The sequence below is a fragment of the Pieris rapae genome, chromosome 14 (genome assembly GCF_905147795.1).
Source record: "Pieris rapae chromosome 14, ilPieRapa1.1, whole genome shotgun sequence".
Classification (NCBI taxonomy): domain Eukaryota; kingdom Metazoa; phylum Arthropoda; class Insecta; order Lepidoptera; family Pieridae; genus Pieris; species Pieris rapae.
This window is the reverse complement of record NC_059522.1, coordinates 5,617,982-5,636,221: the sequence shown is the minus strand read 5'-3', so window position 1 is coordinate 5,636,221 and position 18,240 is coordinate 5,617,982. Positions and strand designations below refer to the sequence as shown.

The 18,240-nt window shown below is 32.3% G+C and overlaps 3 protein-coding genes across 6 annotated transcripts in view; 1 reads left to right on the top strand and 2 right to left on the bottom strand.

Moving 5' to 3' along the window:
• Positions 1–364: 364 nt before the first annotated feature.
• On the bottom strand, positions 365–8,190 carry LOC110993041 (spondin-1). The gene is made up of 9 exons (XM_022259112.2): positions 8,011–8,190; positions 7,400–7,575; positions 6,357–6,568; positions 5,588–5,785; positions 4,139–4,345; positions 3,441–3,701; positions 1,932–2,106; positions 1,735–1,801; positions 365–843 (listed from the first exon to the last, which is right to left on the bottom strand). Exons 1-9 carry the CDS (start codon positions 8,019–8,021, stop codon positions 726–728), a joined length of 1,425 nt encoding a protein of 474 aa, XP_022114804.2. The 5' UTR covers positions 8,022–8,190; the 3' UTR covers positions 365–725.
• A 747-nt stretch (positions 8,191–8,937) lies between these two features.
• Positions 8,938–10,126, top strand: LOC110993040. The gene is made up of 2 exons (XM_022259111.2): positions 8,938–9,474; positions 9,547–10,126. The coding sequence occupies exons 1-2, from the start codon at positions 9,071–9,073 to the stop codon at positions 9,989–9,991; spliced, it is 849 nt and encodes a 282-aa protein (XP_022114803.2). The 5' UTR covers positions 8,938–9,070; the 3' UTR covers positions 9,992–10,126.
• The window catches only part of LOC110993039 (protein capicua homolog), a 35,111-nt gene continuing 26,994 nt past the window's right edge, over positions 10,124–18,240 (bottom strand). For all 4 annotated transcript variants that reach the window (XM_022259108.2, XM_022259110.2, XM_045631211.1 and 1 more), the window contains exons 25-31: positions 17,925–18,019; positions 17,526–17,700; positions 16,927–17,057; positions 16,333–16,488; positions 15,581–15,765; positions 15,000–15,120; positions 10,124–14,075 (exon numbers count right to left, since the gene is read on the bottom strand). In XM_022259108.2, coding sequence (XP_022114800.2) covers positions 14,020–14,075; positions 15,000–15,120; positions 15,581–15,765; positions 16,333–16,488; positions 16,927–17,057; positions 17,526–17,700; positions 17,925–18,019 — 919 coding nt within the window. In that variant the 3' untranslated portion in view covers positions 10,124–14,019. The remainder of the gene's footprint in view (positions 14,076–14,999; positions 15,121–15,580; positions 15,766–16,332; positions 16,489–16,926; positions 17,058–17,525; positions 17,701–17,924; positions 18,020–18,240) is intronic.

Genomic DNA, 18,240 nt, shown 5'->3' with positions numbered 1-18,240 from the left:
AATGCTGAATATTTTAAGCTATTTTGCACAGTTGTATATTTGGTCGAACGTGGGACAACAATTGATTGTCAATTATTTCGAACAATTTCCTGCTTCTGAATTTATGTTTGATTTTTGGATTTGCATTTGAAACAGAAAATAGCTGCTGTTTAGCATATATTCACTGTATTTTTGCAGCAATAACAACTCTTCGCTGATTCAGTCGTATTCATACAGAGTATATAGATAAACAACTATTATTTTTATTATTTAACTTAGAGTGTCTGAACCATTTGTTTTTCTTTGACTTCCTTCTTTGAATATATTAATTTGCGAGCGTTCTGGTATCACTTAATATTCTATAAGCCCTAAGCTAACAAAGAAATATAAGTCTATGCTAGTCTATGAGCATAGCATAATATAAATTTTTTGATTGTGATTGGTAATACGACCGGATCGTGTCGCGTATCTGGGATGAACTAGAGATTAATTTTAGAATTTATTCAAGGTCACATGCCAAACTCGTCATAATTTCCATCGTTTCGTCTTTTTTATTTACTGCTACCTGTATCCATAGAATAGTGGAAATAAATTATAAGAACTACCTTCGAACCTATAATAGAACCGGAATTTCGTCTGTTTCGGTAAAGAGTAAGCAGTACCTATATATAATATAATATATTTATTACCTTATATTTTTAAATTTTATTATTTTAATTATTAACTTATATTTTTTAATTTATCTTTTAATTACCACCAGCTTCTAAACGATATTTAAGAAGACACTCCCCCGACTCACTCGCGGTACATTCTTCTGCTATTTTTAATTCTGATATCATCGGCTCCTCCATTTCATCTTCTTTTCTATAAAAAAGTTTCAGAAATTGTTACACACGATTAAAATACTACTACATGTTTCAGCCTTCTATTCACGACACACCCTTCAACTTTTTGGGTATAAGGCATGCTAGCTTCTAGTTAAATACTTGTAAATTTGTAACAAATCTCCAATAGTGCACAGCCGGGGTTTGTACCTTTGCCCTCAAGGCAACGGCGGATCAGGGACGGTCATGGGGGTCATGACCCCCCTTGAGCTGGTTCCAGGACTTAGGTGGACCACTTGAAGCAAATGATTTTATTTCAATATTTTGTCACCATCCAGATTATATGTAACTACATATCTTTAATATTTAATTAATTTAATATAATAACTTTGAATGATGACCAATGTATAACTTCTTGACTTGACCACGACTGATGACTTGATGTGACCCCCTCCTGGCGCCAAAGCTGGATCCGCCCTTGCCTCAAGGAGTCGCAAACTCTTGAGCTTGCCTCTAGGCTAAAACTACTTATATACTTTTACCCCTTGAATTTAAAGCAACTCTTTACTCTAAGCACGGAAATTATAATAACGGATTCGTTACATTTTAAAACACGGGCAATCTTATTTAGAATTTACATAAAAAAATACTTAATAAAGAAATCATTCTAAAATAGATGTAACCTTAGAGCAAACAAATGTTTAATAATGGGTTTTAAAATTATACAATGTGACATAGTGTGGTTTATAACCATAAATTGCTGAATTATATCTACATAATATGTTATCACAATGAAATTTACTACACAATTATTCCGAACATCAGTATTGTTCTATAATTGTTGTGAAAACTAATTTAAATCATATGAAATAACTGTCATCAATAAACGCGTTATAATTGGTCAAACCAAATATGTAATAATAATACTTACTCTTCTGGGTTCTCTCTCTGTTCCTCCTGTTGATCATTTTGCGCTTCAGAGCATGTGAAAACTGAATCTAAAAAATTATTGATATACATATAAAAAGTAAATGGATAGGTGCTCAATTAATTTTAGTTTTTTAATAATGTTTCATCAAAACACATTGAATAGTCTTAATTAATGTAGAAATAGAATGAAAACTGTACCTTCTTGAGAACATTCAGCCCCAACTAAAGGAAAGACGTTCAAGAGTCTGACTTGTAACAAGGCGAAAGGTTTCATCTCGTTAAGATTCATTTGGTAGAAGGGCGACTCCTTGTTGAATGACCCCACAGCCACGCGACTTACAACATCACGCGGCTGAGTTATCGATGAGGCAGACTAAAGAACAAAATATATGTGCGTGTACTAGTGTATATGTCACCGTAAGATTGTAAACATCGTTATATTACAATCTATCCAGTAAGATTGTAAACTATCGATAGATTGTGAACCGCATCATTATGATTGCAATTTAACGCATTATTTTTCGCTTGATTGTAATCTATCGATGGGAAGCGGTCAAATTGTGAACCGGCGTAGGACGGAATGCAACTCGCGCTCTGATTGGTTGAACGGTATGTGCCCCCGCCACCCCGGCCACCCCGGCCACACGTCATATTTGTTTGTTATTTCTATTTTTATAATTTGTGCTTAAAGACATAAGAATTGTTGATTTTTTTGAAATTTTTAATTAGAATTTGTGTTTGTAGAATAAATATTTCGTTACAATTTGTTTCTAACATATGTCAGGATTTCTAATTTCCTATTAAAAATTAAATTTATTTTATTTAAGTGACACGTTTATTTCATTTCTAAATGAAATGAGACCGACCAATCAGGAAGAACTTGCAGACAGTTGACAATTTGACGCGGGACAGATTGTAATTTAACGGTTTCACTTCGGTAGATTACAATATAGCGAAAAATGATGCGTTAAATTGCAATCATAATGATAGGGTTCACAATCTATCGATAGTTTACAATCTTACTAGATAGATTGTAATATAACGATGTTTACAATCTTACGGTGACATATACACGTAAAATGTGAAACTTCTTTATGACGTTATTTTTAGAAAAATGATCTACTATAATATGCAACTTTACAGAAATTGGTTAAATAAGAGAAGTAGAAAAATTATTTAAAAAAAAAACTAATAAATAAAACCTGAAATTTATAATTTTTTTTAGAGAATTAGAATATTATTATCATTGTTATCGTTATTATATATTTTTGTGAATAATGGCTTCGAATCAACCCTGGTAGGAACTGGAAAAATATGGCGCATAACCGAAAAATGTGACGGTAAAAATTTTTTTCCAACGCCGATAAAGAAGTTTCACTTCAATAAAAACTAATATAACTAAAGCGAAGCTTCACCCTTCTACGGTTTTATCTCACTTTTTTCTTAAGAAAATTTCCTTATTGGGTAAATTCCACAAACTCAATTGGCTAGCGAATTATCCCGGCATTTTAGTTATGAATATATTATGATCGATTTTTGAATAAAGGACAGTTTTGACCCTACAGAACTGTCCTTTATTCAAAAGGGTCTTGAGTTCTCTTGATCATAATGTAATGTACATTTCTATAGAGATTTTAGATGAAAATAACAATACCGTCTTTAAAGCTTGAATGGAAACGCTTGGCAATTAAATAAAATTAACCACACCTCGTAAGAGACTCCATCCATAGTTCCCGCATCCCATGGAAAGAGTGGAATCTCAGATTCTTTCAACCATCCAACGTTAGTGCAGAGTTCAAATTTGTATGCTCCCAGGAACCAATCTGGAGACGGCTTTATTGCTACTACCAATGAGAATAAGTGGTGAACATTATCAACACGAAATAAGGAATGGGATGGTTCACCCATGGTTGGGTGAAAACGACGTTTCCCTATTATCAGGGTCCTTGTACCGTTCAGAGGCGACATCTGGAATTGAAATATTTTTTTAATATACAAGGGATCAAATGGGCAGGAGACTCACTTGATGTAAGTGATACCGCAGCCCATGAACGCTTGAATTGATACGCTCTTATCTTTACCCTCAAAAGACCCTAGAAGTCGAGTTGGTTCGGAAATACTTCAGTGGGCAACTATGAAGTTGGGAAATATGCGTCTCGGAGATGCCACTTAAAATTACCACAGTTTGGTGAACTAATGTTGATAATTACTCCTATCAAAAAAAATCTGAATTTTTAACATATACGTATCATTTATCCCAAGTTAAACATAAAGCGAACAGCATTAATCATTTCTCTTTTGATTAAAGTTCACACAACATTGGTTAATTGCCAAGACGTTTTCAAACTGATACGATGAATTTCTTTTTTAAGTTTAAAATCTCTATTAACGCTATATGAACTTACGGAATCGATAATTTCCCTTTCAATTAAACTTATATCCGCTTCCTCTGCCAATTTTTGGAGCCCCGGTGACGCTTGATCTCCAGGTTGCCAAATTGTGTGAGAAAAAGAATGGGAGGCTCCCACTAAATGACTGTAACCATTGTCATCTGGCTTGCTTGGGTAGTAGCGTGGATGAGTCATTCTCGACCAGCGTCCATTGAAAATAACCTAAATTAAGATCCTTTTTAATCCTGTACATAAATGCTAATTCCAATCTGTATACACGGCTTTGAGTTAAGTTAAGTTAGTAGCTTCGTTGAGTGAACGAATGAACGACGAACGAAATTTAAAGTTAATATCATCATAAACCACGTTTATACTCAAAAATTATTTATTTATTTATTAACACTTCGTTGCATTACATAAAATTATATAATATAATATAATTAAAAAATAAGAATCTATTAAAATGAAAATATTAAATTATAACTAACCCGGTAACACGTATTTTTAGAACTCAGAGGATGAGGATTAATGAATGACAGTTAATTGTATAGAGATGTAATAAGAACAGTTTTGCATTTTAAAATCGAGACAACGATTGTGATAGTACAACGATTTAAAGTAACAAACTTTGATTTCCGTTCTGCGCTTAAATAACTTTAGGAAGTAGGTAAGTGCTTACTCAAACTTGTAATTACTTTTTCATTCAAAGGATTTTAGTTGAAATATTTTTAAACAAAAGATTACGGACGAGTTTACTTAAAAGAGGGAATATAATATTACAATGATATTTATCTTAATCACGAGTAACTAGAATGAGTTTCTGAGTTCTGAAGGCATGTAAGGTGAATTAATGAAAATGATCAACTAAAGTTCTCTTAAACCGACTTAAAGGAAGACTTTTCGCTGCCATATTATCTGCAACATTTAGATTATATTCCTTATTTGAGACGGACTATGTTTTGGTTTCCATTGAGATTCATCTAAGGACTTGACTCTCGAACTTGTTTACTTACAGGTACCTATCGTTTTGGTAGTTTTTAACTGACAAAAGGAATATCCTCTTGTAGTTATATTTGTATTGATTGAATTAGATTATACTCTAGATTTAAACGCAAACATTTAAGCCCAAACCCAATAACCTATCTCGATCCATTTTTGACCACCTGAGAGGAGAAATCTTAATACAAATGTTGTAATAAGTGTGCCAATAACCAATCGATGAATTGTAATAACCATCTGTCGATACAAGCTATCCATAGGAGCTCTGATCAATGTCTGTGGAAAGACCTTTGTATGAAAATGACACTTACACCATCAAAAATGGATTGTTTTCGTAGGGTTTGGTTATTGGGATGCACATAGGAGATCGATCGAATGTCACGGTATGATTATCACGTGGATTAATTATTGGGTTCGGGCGTAAGTGAGGTCATACTGTAATCCTTATGACAATTTTGCAAATACCTCATATTGTGCCTCACTGCACAAATTACAATTTGGTTCAGGAGGATAGGGAGGGCTATCCAGGGGTCGGCGATCATCCTTCTCCAAGGTGATGGTAAGGTTTTCTCCAACGTGCCATACTTCCTTATTCTCCGCCACCATAGCGCGAAGTCTAACCTTCTGTCTACGAGCATTTTGCTTCGGTGATACCCAATGAATCTGAGATTAAGAAGTTTTAACATAATTTGATGAGAGAATCCAATGTTGGCTTAGTGGCTTTAGCGTGTAACTACATTCCTAAGGTAATCTAATATTCGCTCGAACGGTGAAGGACCCAAAAAGTCCACGGTGTCTGCTGATCGCTTTCTCGTCTATTAGATTGACAAATTATCAAAACATATTCAGATATTTGAGGCCCAGATCTAAGAAGGTGGTAGTTTCACTGATTGTTATTTATTAATTTACAAAGACATACTAATTCATAAGACGTAGTGATGCTTACCAGATATCAATCTGTAGATTTTATTATCTTTGTACACATTAATGCAGTAATACTTGCAAGTACTTTAAAGTAAATATTTTTGTGGCATAAACCTACTTCTCCTTATACCAAAATGGCTGCTTGTGAATGAATGATTTTGAAGAATTTTTGATATTAAGATAGTTGAGACTTGAGAGCTTTGAGTAGTAGTTTGTGTGAAATATCAGATTACTGGTTTAATAATATAGCATATTATATTTTTAGGACAGGGTTACATTTCTTCATTTTATTTAATAAATTTAAACTTACCTCAACTTTGTATTTATCAGAGTTATCAGTATTTTCAACAGAGTTATAACATCTCTCACTATATCGGGACTGCTTGTTCGTATCAATCGTTTTAAGGCTGCCGACGTCCACAAATTTCGGATCATACTCCGGATTAGTATCCATCTCTGGATCCTCCACCGTTATCATGAACCATCGAAAAGGACGCGTCGCGTTGTTTGTTGTTAATTTTACTGAAATCAGAAGACTTTATACTATACGTAAATTTAAAAAAAATATTTGTTTAACTATTCTTAAACTAATTCCGACTGTACATCATTATAACAATACAATTTATTACCGATTAATAAGTGTTTAACACCGTACATGATTTCGTAGGATAAAATCACACCTCTGAATCATCGTTGGTAGTGGTTTAGATAACTTAATTTTTTTCATAGCCTAATATACCATCACTACTCACTACATAGTATAAAACAAAATCGCTTTCTCTGTCCCTATGTCCCTTTGTTTGAATAAATCTTTGAAACTACGCAACGGATTTTGATGCGGTTTTTTTTAATAGATAGAGTGATTATATGTTTAAAAGAAGAAGGGAGAAAGGTTTATATGTATAATACCATCCATGAAATAGTGAAGAAGTACTGTTATTTTTGAGGTTTCTAATGTGATGTCGTAAATAATTACATTTTTTCCGCTTACATTGCAAACGCAGGCTGAACCATACGAGTTTTATCTAAATAATGTATAAAGTATTGTACACATTGAAAAGGTCTACAGAAAAGTCCGTGATGGTATATGTCGCGTATATTATCGGAGCTTTCCAGCGACGGAAATAACAATACATAATAAAAACCTGCTTTTCATCAGCATTGCACCCGTGCGAAGCTGGGTCGGGTCACTAGTATAGTATAAAGAACAGGGAACACCAAAAAACTGCTACAGAGATTAACCTTGGTGGCGTCACCGTACTACAAATTTAAATTCCTTATAAAGAGTTTTAAAAAATCAATACGAATTTACATCTTTTACGTAACATTCGAAACAAATTCATACAGACTTACAAACGTATGTTTGATCCGGTCGATAGATGTTGGTGTCATTCCCTTTGGTACTGATACTCATACGATAGATGCCCATGTTGTCTGATGGAGTCATTACAGTCGCTTGTGGTGGCGTCTGGTCGCATCTTTGTTTTTGCCCTCTTGATAGAACCAGCAGAGATAAGAGTATGCAGAATCTAAAATGTCCATATATATATATATATATATACTCGTGAGCCAAAAGTCTTAAAAAATTACGTATAATTATAATAGATTATAAATTTTCTTATCTTAGAGCAACAATTATTATAAATTGCGAAGAAAGGAACAACCAATACTGTTTTAACAGGAATGCCCCAAAGTCTAGAATCAAAAGAGTCGAGAATCGAGATATAATTTAGATCTATCGAGAGAGAATTCGGTAAATGAACTCGGTATTAGAAAACATTATAGGTGTCGCTACAAAAAATTCTATCCAAACCGAATAAAAAAAGCTTAAGCTAATTAAATTTGTATCAAGTTGAATAGCATGCAGCTATTAAATAAGTTTGAGTTAATAAGAATTAGTTAAAACTTAGATTTCGATTAGATATTAGGCAGTTGTTTTTTCACAATGAAATACAAATACATACACTTTAAACATACTTCTTCAGCATGAATGATATTCTCAAAAGGTTGCTATAATGCAGCAACTTTAAATAATTGTTTTCACTGCACAGTTTATTGTGTATTTACTATAAATATGGAAAGCTTAATTGGAATAGATTTGGTTATCGCGTCGTCTACCGAGCGTGGCTTGATCTAAATAAGCCAGCAGTGCGTTCTTTTGGAAACATGCCAAGAATCCAAAACAAACACTAAAATGAAAATATTGTTTAGTGTAAAATAACAAGTATATCTCTATTGATTCAATATTCATAGATTTTTAACTGAAAAATATAAGACCTACTCACGACAGAACGTAGATCGAACCTAGGTACTATGAATTAGTGTAATACCTACTTTAATATGTGCGACGAACAGAAAGTCAAAAAAGATTCATTAATAATGACATAAACTCCCATTGTTTTCATGTAATATTGTAGAAAAAATAGAGACTTTGATTTTTATTAAAAAAAACTATATAATAACCTACTGTTTATAGGTAAAACAAATGTTTAATATAATTTATACTTGTTCCATTGCATGCTTGTTTTTAACTCTTACTAACATTAGCAAAATTACCTACTACTTAAGTAAGATAAGAAGTTCAATAAATTCTAAATAAAAATAAAGTATATACCAAATTAAATTCGCTTTTTTTATTAATTTTATGACCTGGTAACAAAGATCTTTAAGTCATTTAAATTCGCTTGTAAACTTAAGACCTCTACCGTTCCATCCGATAATTTTACTTTTTTACCCGTTTCCCTGTTTTGACCCTAGGCCACAATGCAAAAACCGTGCGGGCCATGAATAAAAAAAACTTAAGACCACAGCTACATTAAAAAAAACGACAATGTTATCTCTCAAAGTCAAAATGACAATCTACACAAACTTCGAAGACTTACAAGACTATAATCGTAATTGATCTGTGCCCTGTGGTCTCTCATATTACAAAATAAAAAAATCGAAACAAAACATATCCTATTCCTTTATAATAGCTTCTAATACAATTTTAATTCTCAATAGTATGTATTGATAAATACAAAAATGGCACACAGTCTAAGGCAGACTACTATTTATCGTCCCTTACATATAGTACGATATTATTGTCAAGGCGAACCAAATTCTTTGTATGAGAAACATGAAAAAGGCGAGCAGCCAAGAAAAGTGCATGGCCAACTATATCCTGAGTGGCGAAAACCTTGGCATAAGAGGGAAGGTGAAACAATTAGTAAAATAAATATTTTCGTTGAAAAAAACCCAAGTATGAATATACTTAATGCCATGCAAAAAATCCCTAATCTCACATTTGGAGACGTAAAAGATTGGTGGAAAGACATGAAAGAAATTCAGGAAATAGAAAATCAAAAGTTTTTGCCAGATAGAGTTACAGCTTTGGGTAGCAATTTGGCTGCGGTACACTTTTTCACATATCGTCATTGTTCTGTTCGGTTTGTAGGTTTTTTTTAATTTTCGTTAACCAATATTACGAATTAATATTTATTATGTACCACATATTACAGGCTCAAAGATTCGAAGGAGTGGATTTCTGGAGATGTTATGACTCTCAATCTACCTAGTACTTTCGTCAGCGGTTATTTTGTAGAAGCTGTTGATTGCACAAAATTCCACTACAATGGTATCAGGTATGAGGGTATTAAAAATCTGACTGGTCTTAACTTTTTAAAATGGCTTTCATTGAGAAACAATAAATTTATTGATGTTTGGTGTCTAGATCGATTAGCAGGACAGAATGGAAATACTCTAGAATTTCTTGATATTGTTGGTTGTAATATATGTGTAGGTTCAATATTTGCTTTATCAAGAATGTCATCTCTCAAGTTTTTAGTCCTTAGTGATCCTGGAGATAATATGGAATTACAGGCAGCCTTATCTATGCTTGAAGAAGATAAACCTGGTTTATTAATAAAAACTATACCAAAACCTGAAAGTGAAAACTTAGATTGATGCATATTAGTTTTGAAAATAATTTTAGTACTATTACTATTTTATAGAACATAGCAGATTTTATTTTTTAATTAATGTTGGTACTGCAGGCTGAATTTATTACTTGTTAAGTAAATAAATGAAACACACAAATGTTTTTTTAGTTTTTATGTTTAAACATAAGTTCATACAATGATCCAATATGCTTGAACAGTATGTCCAGTATCTGTTTCTTCTATAAATTTGTTTTTGATGTCTTCACTTCCATTACAAAGATTATTGGTCCATAAACTGGATTAATTTAAAAAAACACCACTACAATGTTTCTGAATTAAGGTTTACCTAATGCAATCTAATTTACATTAAATTGAAACTCTTAAATCTAAAATAAACTGTTCTAAATAAGTTATTTACAAAGTACACCATTCTGACTAAACAATTATGCTAATAGCTTATTTAGAAGAAATAAATAACGAATATGAAATGCTTCCATTTAAAATGTTTTTTTTTTCAAACATATATCTATCCCTTAAAAGTATAACATTACAACGTTATATGCAACAAAGTAAATTCAGTCTAAAAAGAAACTGCCTATTAACCATATTGACTGACAAAGCCTAGGTTTGTATATGGCGCAACTGTTTTGTACACTATTCTAAGTTCTGAGAGTCAATAAGGCACTAGTAATATGCAGCATCAAGATTTTCATATTTGTTATTGACAACACAAAATACATACAAAGTTAGAAACGGACAAACAAAATGTGGACTGTGTAAGCAAATTGAAACATCAATATAAACTCCTAATTTCGAGGCCTTGTCAAAATGTGCAATTGATTTAATGTACCAGATTTTAAGAATGAAATAAGTTAACAATTTAAGTTAAAAGTTCCTGTTTGTAATAAGAATTTGACATTATTTCTAAGATTTGACAAGGCCTTTAAACTAGATGAAATTATATATCACTAAAGTGCAAGTAAAACATAAAATGTAATAGGGTAATTTGTGGATATGACAAATATAATCACATTTAATTTTCCTATTTGTTATGGTATAATAATTATTCTATTATAATCCTTTCTTTATTACCTCTTATACTGCCACATCATTAACATAAGCTTAATATAATTAGGCCAATTGTAGTGAAAACGTTGCTATTTAATAAAATAAGTGACTGAAAAATCCCAAATTCTTATTTCCCATCTGAAACATGTGTATAATATGGAAATATAAGAGGCAAATACAATATGTAATTAATCTAGTCATGAAAAATCGAATTATCTACTGATAAGTATATAGTTAAAATCTATTGTAAATAATAACTCATGTCAGCTATTGTTAAATACCCTCGAAAGAAAGACATTATGTGGTTAATAAATTGCATCTTTTACCGGGAAAGATTAACATGGTCAGAAATAAAACAATGTTGATGATGCTGCTCTATTATTACACACATTCTACAGTCACACACAGTTTGGAGAAGAGGACTGTTTGGTAACAACTGCTACACACATTTACACCAACAATAAATTGACTATATTAATCATTTTGCTTCGTCTATTTTCGAATTTAGATCGAACCAAACAGTTGAATTGTCTTATTTTGAGATTGTTCAAATTCAACAATTCATTGATATTTTATTGGTCTTACGTAGATTTTAATAGCTGTTACATTGGTCTATTTCTTTAAAAGTATGATAAACCCTTCATGGCAGTTATTTGGATTACGAATGTTTTTATTTATTTCTCTTTAGACAATTCAACCGCATCTCGTTTATATTCGGATCTCTGTAAAGTCGTTACGTTCACATTTTACATACACCTATAAAGATAAGATTTAACAGTGCGAAAATATTCTCTTACATTATATATTTAATAAATTCTCTCCACTTCCGGACTCCTAAAGCAATTATTCTAGCTCGAAAGAGATCATTTTAAAAATACAATTTTTTTCATATAAACATTTGTATTGGCCGAAAATTTCTCGAGTATAAATAATATATCTCATCTAAAATTAGCATTCTAAATAAAAACCCTAATTACTTTGAGAGCCAGGAATACTTAAGGCTACGTTAAAATATCATCTAATATTTACAGTGAGATTGTATAAATATTGATTTAGCTAGTATCGTTAATGATTTGAGCTGATTCTGTGAAATGTCCATATTTATATATCTCTAAAACTATAAAAATAACAGCCAAATCTACAAAGTAAGCAAGATAGTAAAAAAATATTTCAGAAAATTGAATTAATGTAACATTCATATTCCTAAATAAATTTTTTCGTAATCAGCAAAGCTTTAGCAAAATTTGGAGCGACATCTAACTTAAAAATAATTCAAAACTAAAATTAGCTTTTTAATTAACCAAATGTCGCTCTGTACGTTGCATGATAAGCACCACTAAATAAAAAACTTATATTACATGGCAACAAATCGACCACTTGCCACTTAAAGAACTGTACATAAAGATTTAAATAAAGTAGATATTCATTTTATAAAATGATATTTTTTTTTCAAACGCGTGGAAGACGAACATCACAACATAAAATAGAAAATTATAAAGATTAATGCCTAAACGATTTGCACCAAATTTCGCCCCATTCAAGCCCTCAGAATTAATATTTTGAACATTAAGGTGATATATTTAATGTATTGTGGTTATTTAAGTAAAATAGACTTTTTGTAGTTTTGAATAGAGTTAGTTAAACGAGTCGTTGAATGGGGCATTATACACAGTTCGTATTGCAAATAACATTTGGTACTCTTATGGATTGTGATTTAAGACAATTCAAGGATTAGACTCAAAGTCGAGACTGTTGCTGGTTCAAAGCCTCAAAAACTAATGGATTTCGGGTGTCCTATTATGCGCCAAATCTCGACTCTGAATTTAAACCTTAGTGTAAACTGTTTGTTTTTGGTTATCAGATTTTGACCACTACTAGTTCACACTTATCTGAATTTTACCATGTCTAAAGACACAAACATCAAAAAACTCAGAGCTTTAAATTCCCCTTGAAAAGGACTTTAATGACCTTTGCTTATCCAGACAGAGATTTGATGAAGAGCCAAATGTTAAGGATATGCATCCTTTATTCCCTTAACTACATGTACTATACATATGTATTATACAAATATTTCCAACGAAATACAATATACATTGAGATCGTGCACGTTTGAGTATATGATAACTATATGAATATATAAATCGTATATTATGTTTCATATAATTCGCAATTGGTAAACAATGTACCCACATCAATTGTTATCACCTCTCACCAAGTCAACCTATTTTCATTAGAGCCTGCTAAATCGGACTTAATTAGTTAAGAATCTGCTAAAAATATGAGAGGTGCTTAGAGTAAAAATATCTGTTATGAAGCTGTATCCGAATGAATTAGAGAAAAGTGCATATTTTAAAACTGTGAATAACACAACCGCGTACCATAACACTCACGCACATAACATTTTTTATTTATTTTTGTATTTTTTTCTTAATCTAATTATTTGGTTACCTAATAACCAATTGCATCATTTAAATGCATACCACAAGTGTCAATTGAAAATTTCTCCATTGCAGTACGATTTCGCGTACGCGTTCTATTAGAATCCAATTTCCTTAACTTTCAAATCTTTAACATCACAGATAGAGAATAGACTATACATAGTTCTAAATTTTGAACCGAAGAGCTGATATGTACACAGGTTCATATTAAAATATATATCGACAATTAAAATGTATAACATTTAGGCCCGTAGAACGTCAATCACTTTAAGAGCTGTCAAACTATTTTCTCTGTGTCAAATTTGACAGACATTTCATACGATTTTGAATATGGACCTTAGTTACACCAACAGTTCATATTCCTATTGACGCAACGATAGAAGTAATAATTAGTTCTAGAAAGAAACAATTGACTACTTATGAGCTCCAAATAAAATTAGTCTATCCTCTTCATAACAATACCGAACCAGAAACATTCTTTATATGCAATGTGGTCAAAAATTGCAATTCAATGACGCACCACAATGGAGAGTGTGTAACCGCATCGCTAACTGGCGGTTGACGTCGGCTGCAGAGTGCTGGATACGAGCGGAGAGTTTATGTCTGAAATCATTTGATGTATTTATTTTCTATTCTTAATTCTAATACAATACATAATTTAAACTAAGAACAATAAAACATAAAATTTATCCTTTTTATAACAAATTATGAATAATATTAATAGCATAACTTATGTTTACATATATTGTCATACATATTAGATATAAGATTTTATAAAATTATCAGTAGATTTAGTAATATGTATGATGTTGTAAACTTAATAAATAAATAAATGCAATCCTCAATTGAGCTAGTGTGGAACTAAATATAATTCTCACGTGCAATAGTATTCAGGATGCGGAAGACGCGCGTAATTGAGCTTTCCTAAGTAAATTTGTCCGCGCTCGCGGCACTGGTAGCAATTTATTTATTGATTCATTATAAATTAATGATTATTAGGCGGTCACAGTCTATCCAACGTTTCCTCGTTAAATACCAAGAATATTTTTCTTTTACCGGAAACATTAGATAGCTGTCATTCAAATGTTTTATATCATTTACATACTAAAACTCAAAATAACTATTCATATAGGTAAATAAGTATACTTATGAACGTTAACAGAAAAGATTATAAATCGATTCAACATTTACATTTAGTACCAGTTCGCAAGTCAAGGGCATAAAGCGGGCATGAAACTCTCCGGCACTATTTATAATCCCTAAGTTTTTAAGTCATACCATGAGTATTATTTTCCTTTGTATGTTATGTGTTAAAAAGAATCAGGCAAGTTTTCCACAATAAGAAACATCGGAACAAAAGAATTTGCCCTTTGTATCTTTTGTCTCTTTCTGTCAGATTGTGCCTACGCTTTGATGAAGAGAGAGTACCATAGGTAAAACGATGCAAATAGATATATTTTAAAGAATTAAACTACACTATATGACCATAAGTCTGTTTCATAAAACATATGAAGTTTTAAAACTCACTAGTAGGCGTGTTGACGTCCGAGTGCGGAGTAAGGTTTGACTGGGCCATCAGTTTCTGTCGCACCTCGCGAATCTTTAACTGCAAGGACATCTTGGTCGGGAATATGTCTGTGTGGGCCGCCTGCAAATATTATATTTTAAGTTAGATAATGAAGAATGCGGGACTTCGAAACTATTAAGTTGGCTGAGCTGTCAAAAAACTCGCTTGAAGTTTGAATACACCAAACTTTTGTTATGTAAAACCTATACTTTCTCTATCATTGTCATCCTATTCTTAAAGCTTAAATAATAACGGCTTTCCACTTTAAAAGAGTTATGAAAATACGTGTACGTATACGCATAGTAGAAAGTCGTCGAATCAAAACTTTATTTAAAGTCATTATTTTTTTTTATTCATTTCATTATTGGATGGATGGGATAAATTTGTAAAAAAAAAGAGCAACTTTCTACTGTTGAATTCTTTAAAGTTGCCCACACTAGAACAATACATTGCTAGTTTTCATTAAAACTAAATACTGAATTTAACAAAATATTACTATTCCAATTTAAAACTCTTTAAAATAATGTCTATAGGTAATTACCTGAAAACTAGTAGTGGCCTGCGTAGTTGGGAACATGCCGTGTTCCTGAAACAGTTTGAGCACTAGATGTCGCCTCTGTTCCAATACTCTTCTGTGTCCAGCTTCTCCTCTCGCACCCGAACACGCAGCAGATCCAGGTGCCGAACATGGTGTACGGGGAGACATTTCTTCCATGCTCTCTGACACTAAAGAAAAAAAAATTGGAATTTATATACGGGGCCGTTCATAAACTACGTTCGCATACAAGGGGGGGGGAGGGGTCTGGCCGAGTGTGACAAGATGTGACAAGGGGGAGGGGGGGTATAGGGCAGCGTGACATTCGCCGTTTATTACATGACATGAGCGCTCACAACGGGTTTCTTTGTTTTTCCAATACTTGAGAGAGTAACGTTTCCACGTACCCTGCGCTCTCGATTCAGTAACAAATGAAAATACTATTTCTCTAGAATTTATCATACTCAGTAGGGTTGGGGGTCTTAGTTTTTGTGACGAAATATTTCTAGGGGGGGGTCACAAAAAGTGTGACACAGCGTGACAATGGGGGGGGGAGGGGGTCAAAAAAAGCTGATTTCAGTGTGACGTATTTTATGAACGGCCCCTACACTATAAGAAAACCTATGAATATTTCAGCGATATTTTTAACATTTATATTTGCATATATTTTACTGTGTACACAAACGCGGACAATGCTTATTGTACATTGGAAATTAGCTTTGAATATAATAGAAAACTTGACTTAAAATCCCAATTACCTCTAAAAGTGTCAATGTTAAAGTCGGGCCCGAAGAAAGTGTTTCCCACTAGTTTAGTGGTGGTGTGTGGAGTGCCGTACGAATGGGGGGTCGGGATACCATTTCCGTTAAGAACCTCTGCTTCTATTTGAGGCGTCACAACGGTTGTCTCGTCATCTGAAATAATAAATATTTAAAACCTTCGAGAAAAGAATGAGAGAAATATTTCTAGCGCAGTTTAATTCCGAATCTTTTATATGTTCAATCATAATTATGTTAGTTCAAACTTAACTCAATTGATAGTTTAAACTGTAATCAGTTAGACACAAAGGTTTGAACACTATCAAATCTGGTGTTACATGATTTGTGATTGGATTTGATAACAATACAGCCCCTTAAGATATGCGTAAGGATGGGATCATTAACTTAAGTTTTTTTTTATTTTAACTGTCATTTGTTTTTACTTATTTTTTATGCATGAAATGAAAATAAGAATTAATAATTTTGATAAAAAACAAAAACGTATGAATTATAAATTAGATTTATTTAAAAATATTATATACTGGAGATACCCATATACTTTAAATTAATTAAAATAGATTTAAATAAACATACCAATTTTATGTTTCTTTCTGAGATATAGCTGCGGACTTCGCGGTACAACCATACCACTGGGACTGCAGGCGTCGGGTTTGAACTGTGGTAACGTACTGAACTTGGCTTCAAAGTTAACTGTCTCTAGAACCCTGTAAAAAGGAGTTTAATAAATTTATTTAACTTATCTAGTTAATAGACATATATGAAAGGTATAAGAAATCTTTAAACTAAGCAAATAATACTAATTAAATGAATAACTAATGTGCGCTACAATCGTTTAGGTTTGAGCCTCAAATTTGTGTATCTGTTTCGTGATTATTATTACTATTAATAGACAAGTAGGATGAGCCTTCTATGCCTGACCCACGCCGTCGACTCTTTCCTTCATCGTACGAGCCTGTGTTAGATGCATATCTACAACTCATAGCTATTTAAAAAATATATCTTTTATGAGACAAAAGACAATCTTTGTAGCATAGTTTTTAAACTTGAATAAAAAACAAATGATTTTAAGAAATCATACTATAAAACAGCATTGAAAAAAAATGAATTGTAAGGTTTTGATAATGCGGCTTTTTTTAAATTGCTCAACAACGCCACCATATATTAAAACTTACTTATCCCTTCCATCCTCATTGCCTTTCTTAAACAGAGTTTTCTTCAGTAACGGGCTTGGAAGGTTCTCGAGTTTCTTGGGCGATTGTATCAACTCTGGAGTGTCAAAAGGGGTGGAGTTACTGTCTGATCGCGGTACACTCTGGTCGCCGCTACCTGTCGAACCCGTTGAAGTACCTGGAATAACAAAGTAATCTAAAACATAAAATACAGAAAATATTAAACATTTATTGTATTATTAGATAAGACAGTAGTAAAAGAGTACATTAATATTGAATAGAGATAGTATCGATTTTTTCTTGTAATAATAAACTTAACGGTTTTAAGCCTTTGTGTATATGTATAGAAAAGTCTACAATCTTTCTCTTCAAATATTAAAATTAAATAGTTTATGACGTTACCTCGACTGAGCCGCTTTTGTAACGGCGCGCGTCCCAATTGCGCTGGAGTAGGTGCGAGAGGGAAAGGGCGAGTTTCCTCCACATTATCCCATTCACTAAACAAAACATTGCTGTTATAAAAATTGAACCTAATCGACAAAAAATAAATTTTATTCTTGCTCTTTCGTCTCTTTGTCAAACTGCCACTAAATAAAACAATTAAAGTTCGACCAGTGCAATCGGACTGATTAATTTTATGAAATAATTTAAATAACACCAGTTCTATCGATAAGAAATATATTTCAAACAAGCAAATTTAGAGAAAGTTAAAAACAAA

Excerpts from the sequence above, each read along its gene's own strand:
- LOC110993041 (XM_022259112.2), bottom strand. Across the intron at positions 4,346-5,587 it reads GCAGTGAGGCACAATATGAG|GTTATTTTCAATGGACGCTG; the intron begins GTATTTGCAAAA and ends ATCTTAATTTAG. Across the intron at positions 1,802-1,931 it reads GGCTGAATGTTCTCAAGAAG|ATTCAGTTTTCACATGCTCT; the intron begins GTACAGTTTTCA and ends ATAATTTTTTAG.
- LOC110993040 (XM_022259111.2), top strand. The coding sequence starts at position 9,071 with ATGGCACACAGTCTAAGGCAGACTACTATTTATCGTCCCTTACATATA. Across the intron at positions 9,475-9,546 it reads TATCGTCATTGTTCTGTTCG|GCTCAAAGATTCGAAGGAGT; the intron begins GTTTGTAGGTTT and ends CACATATTACAG.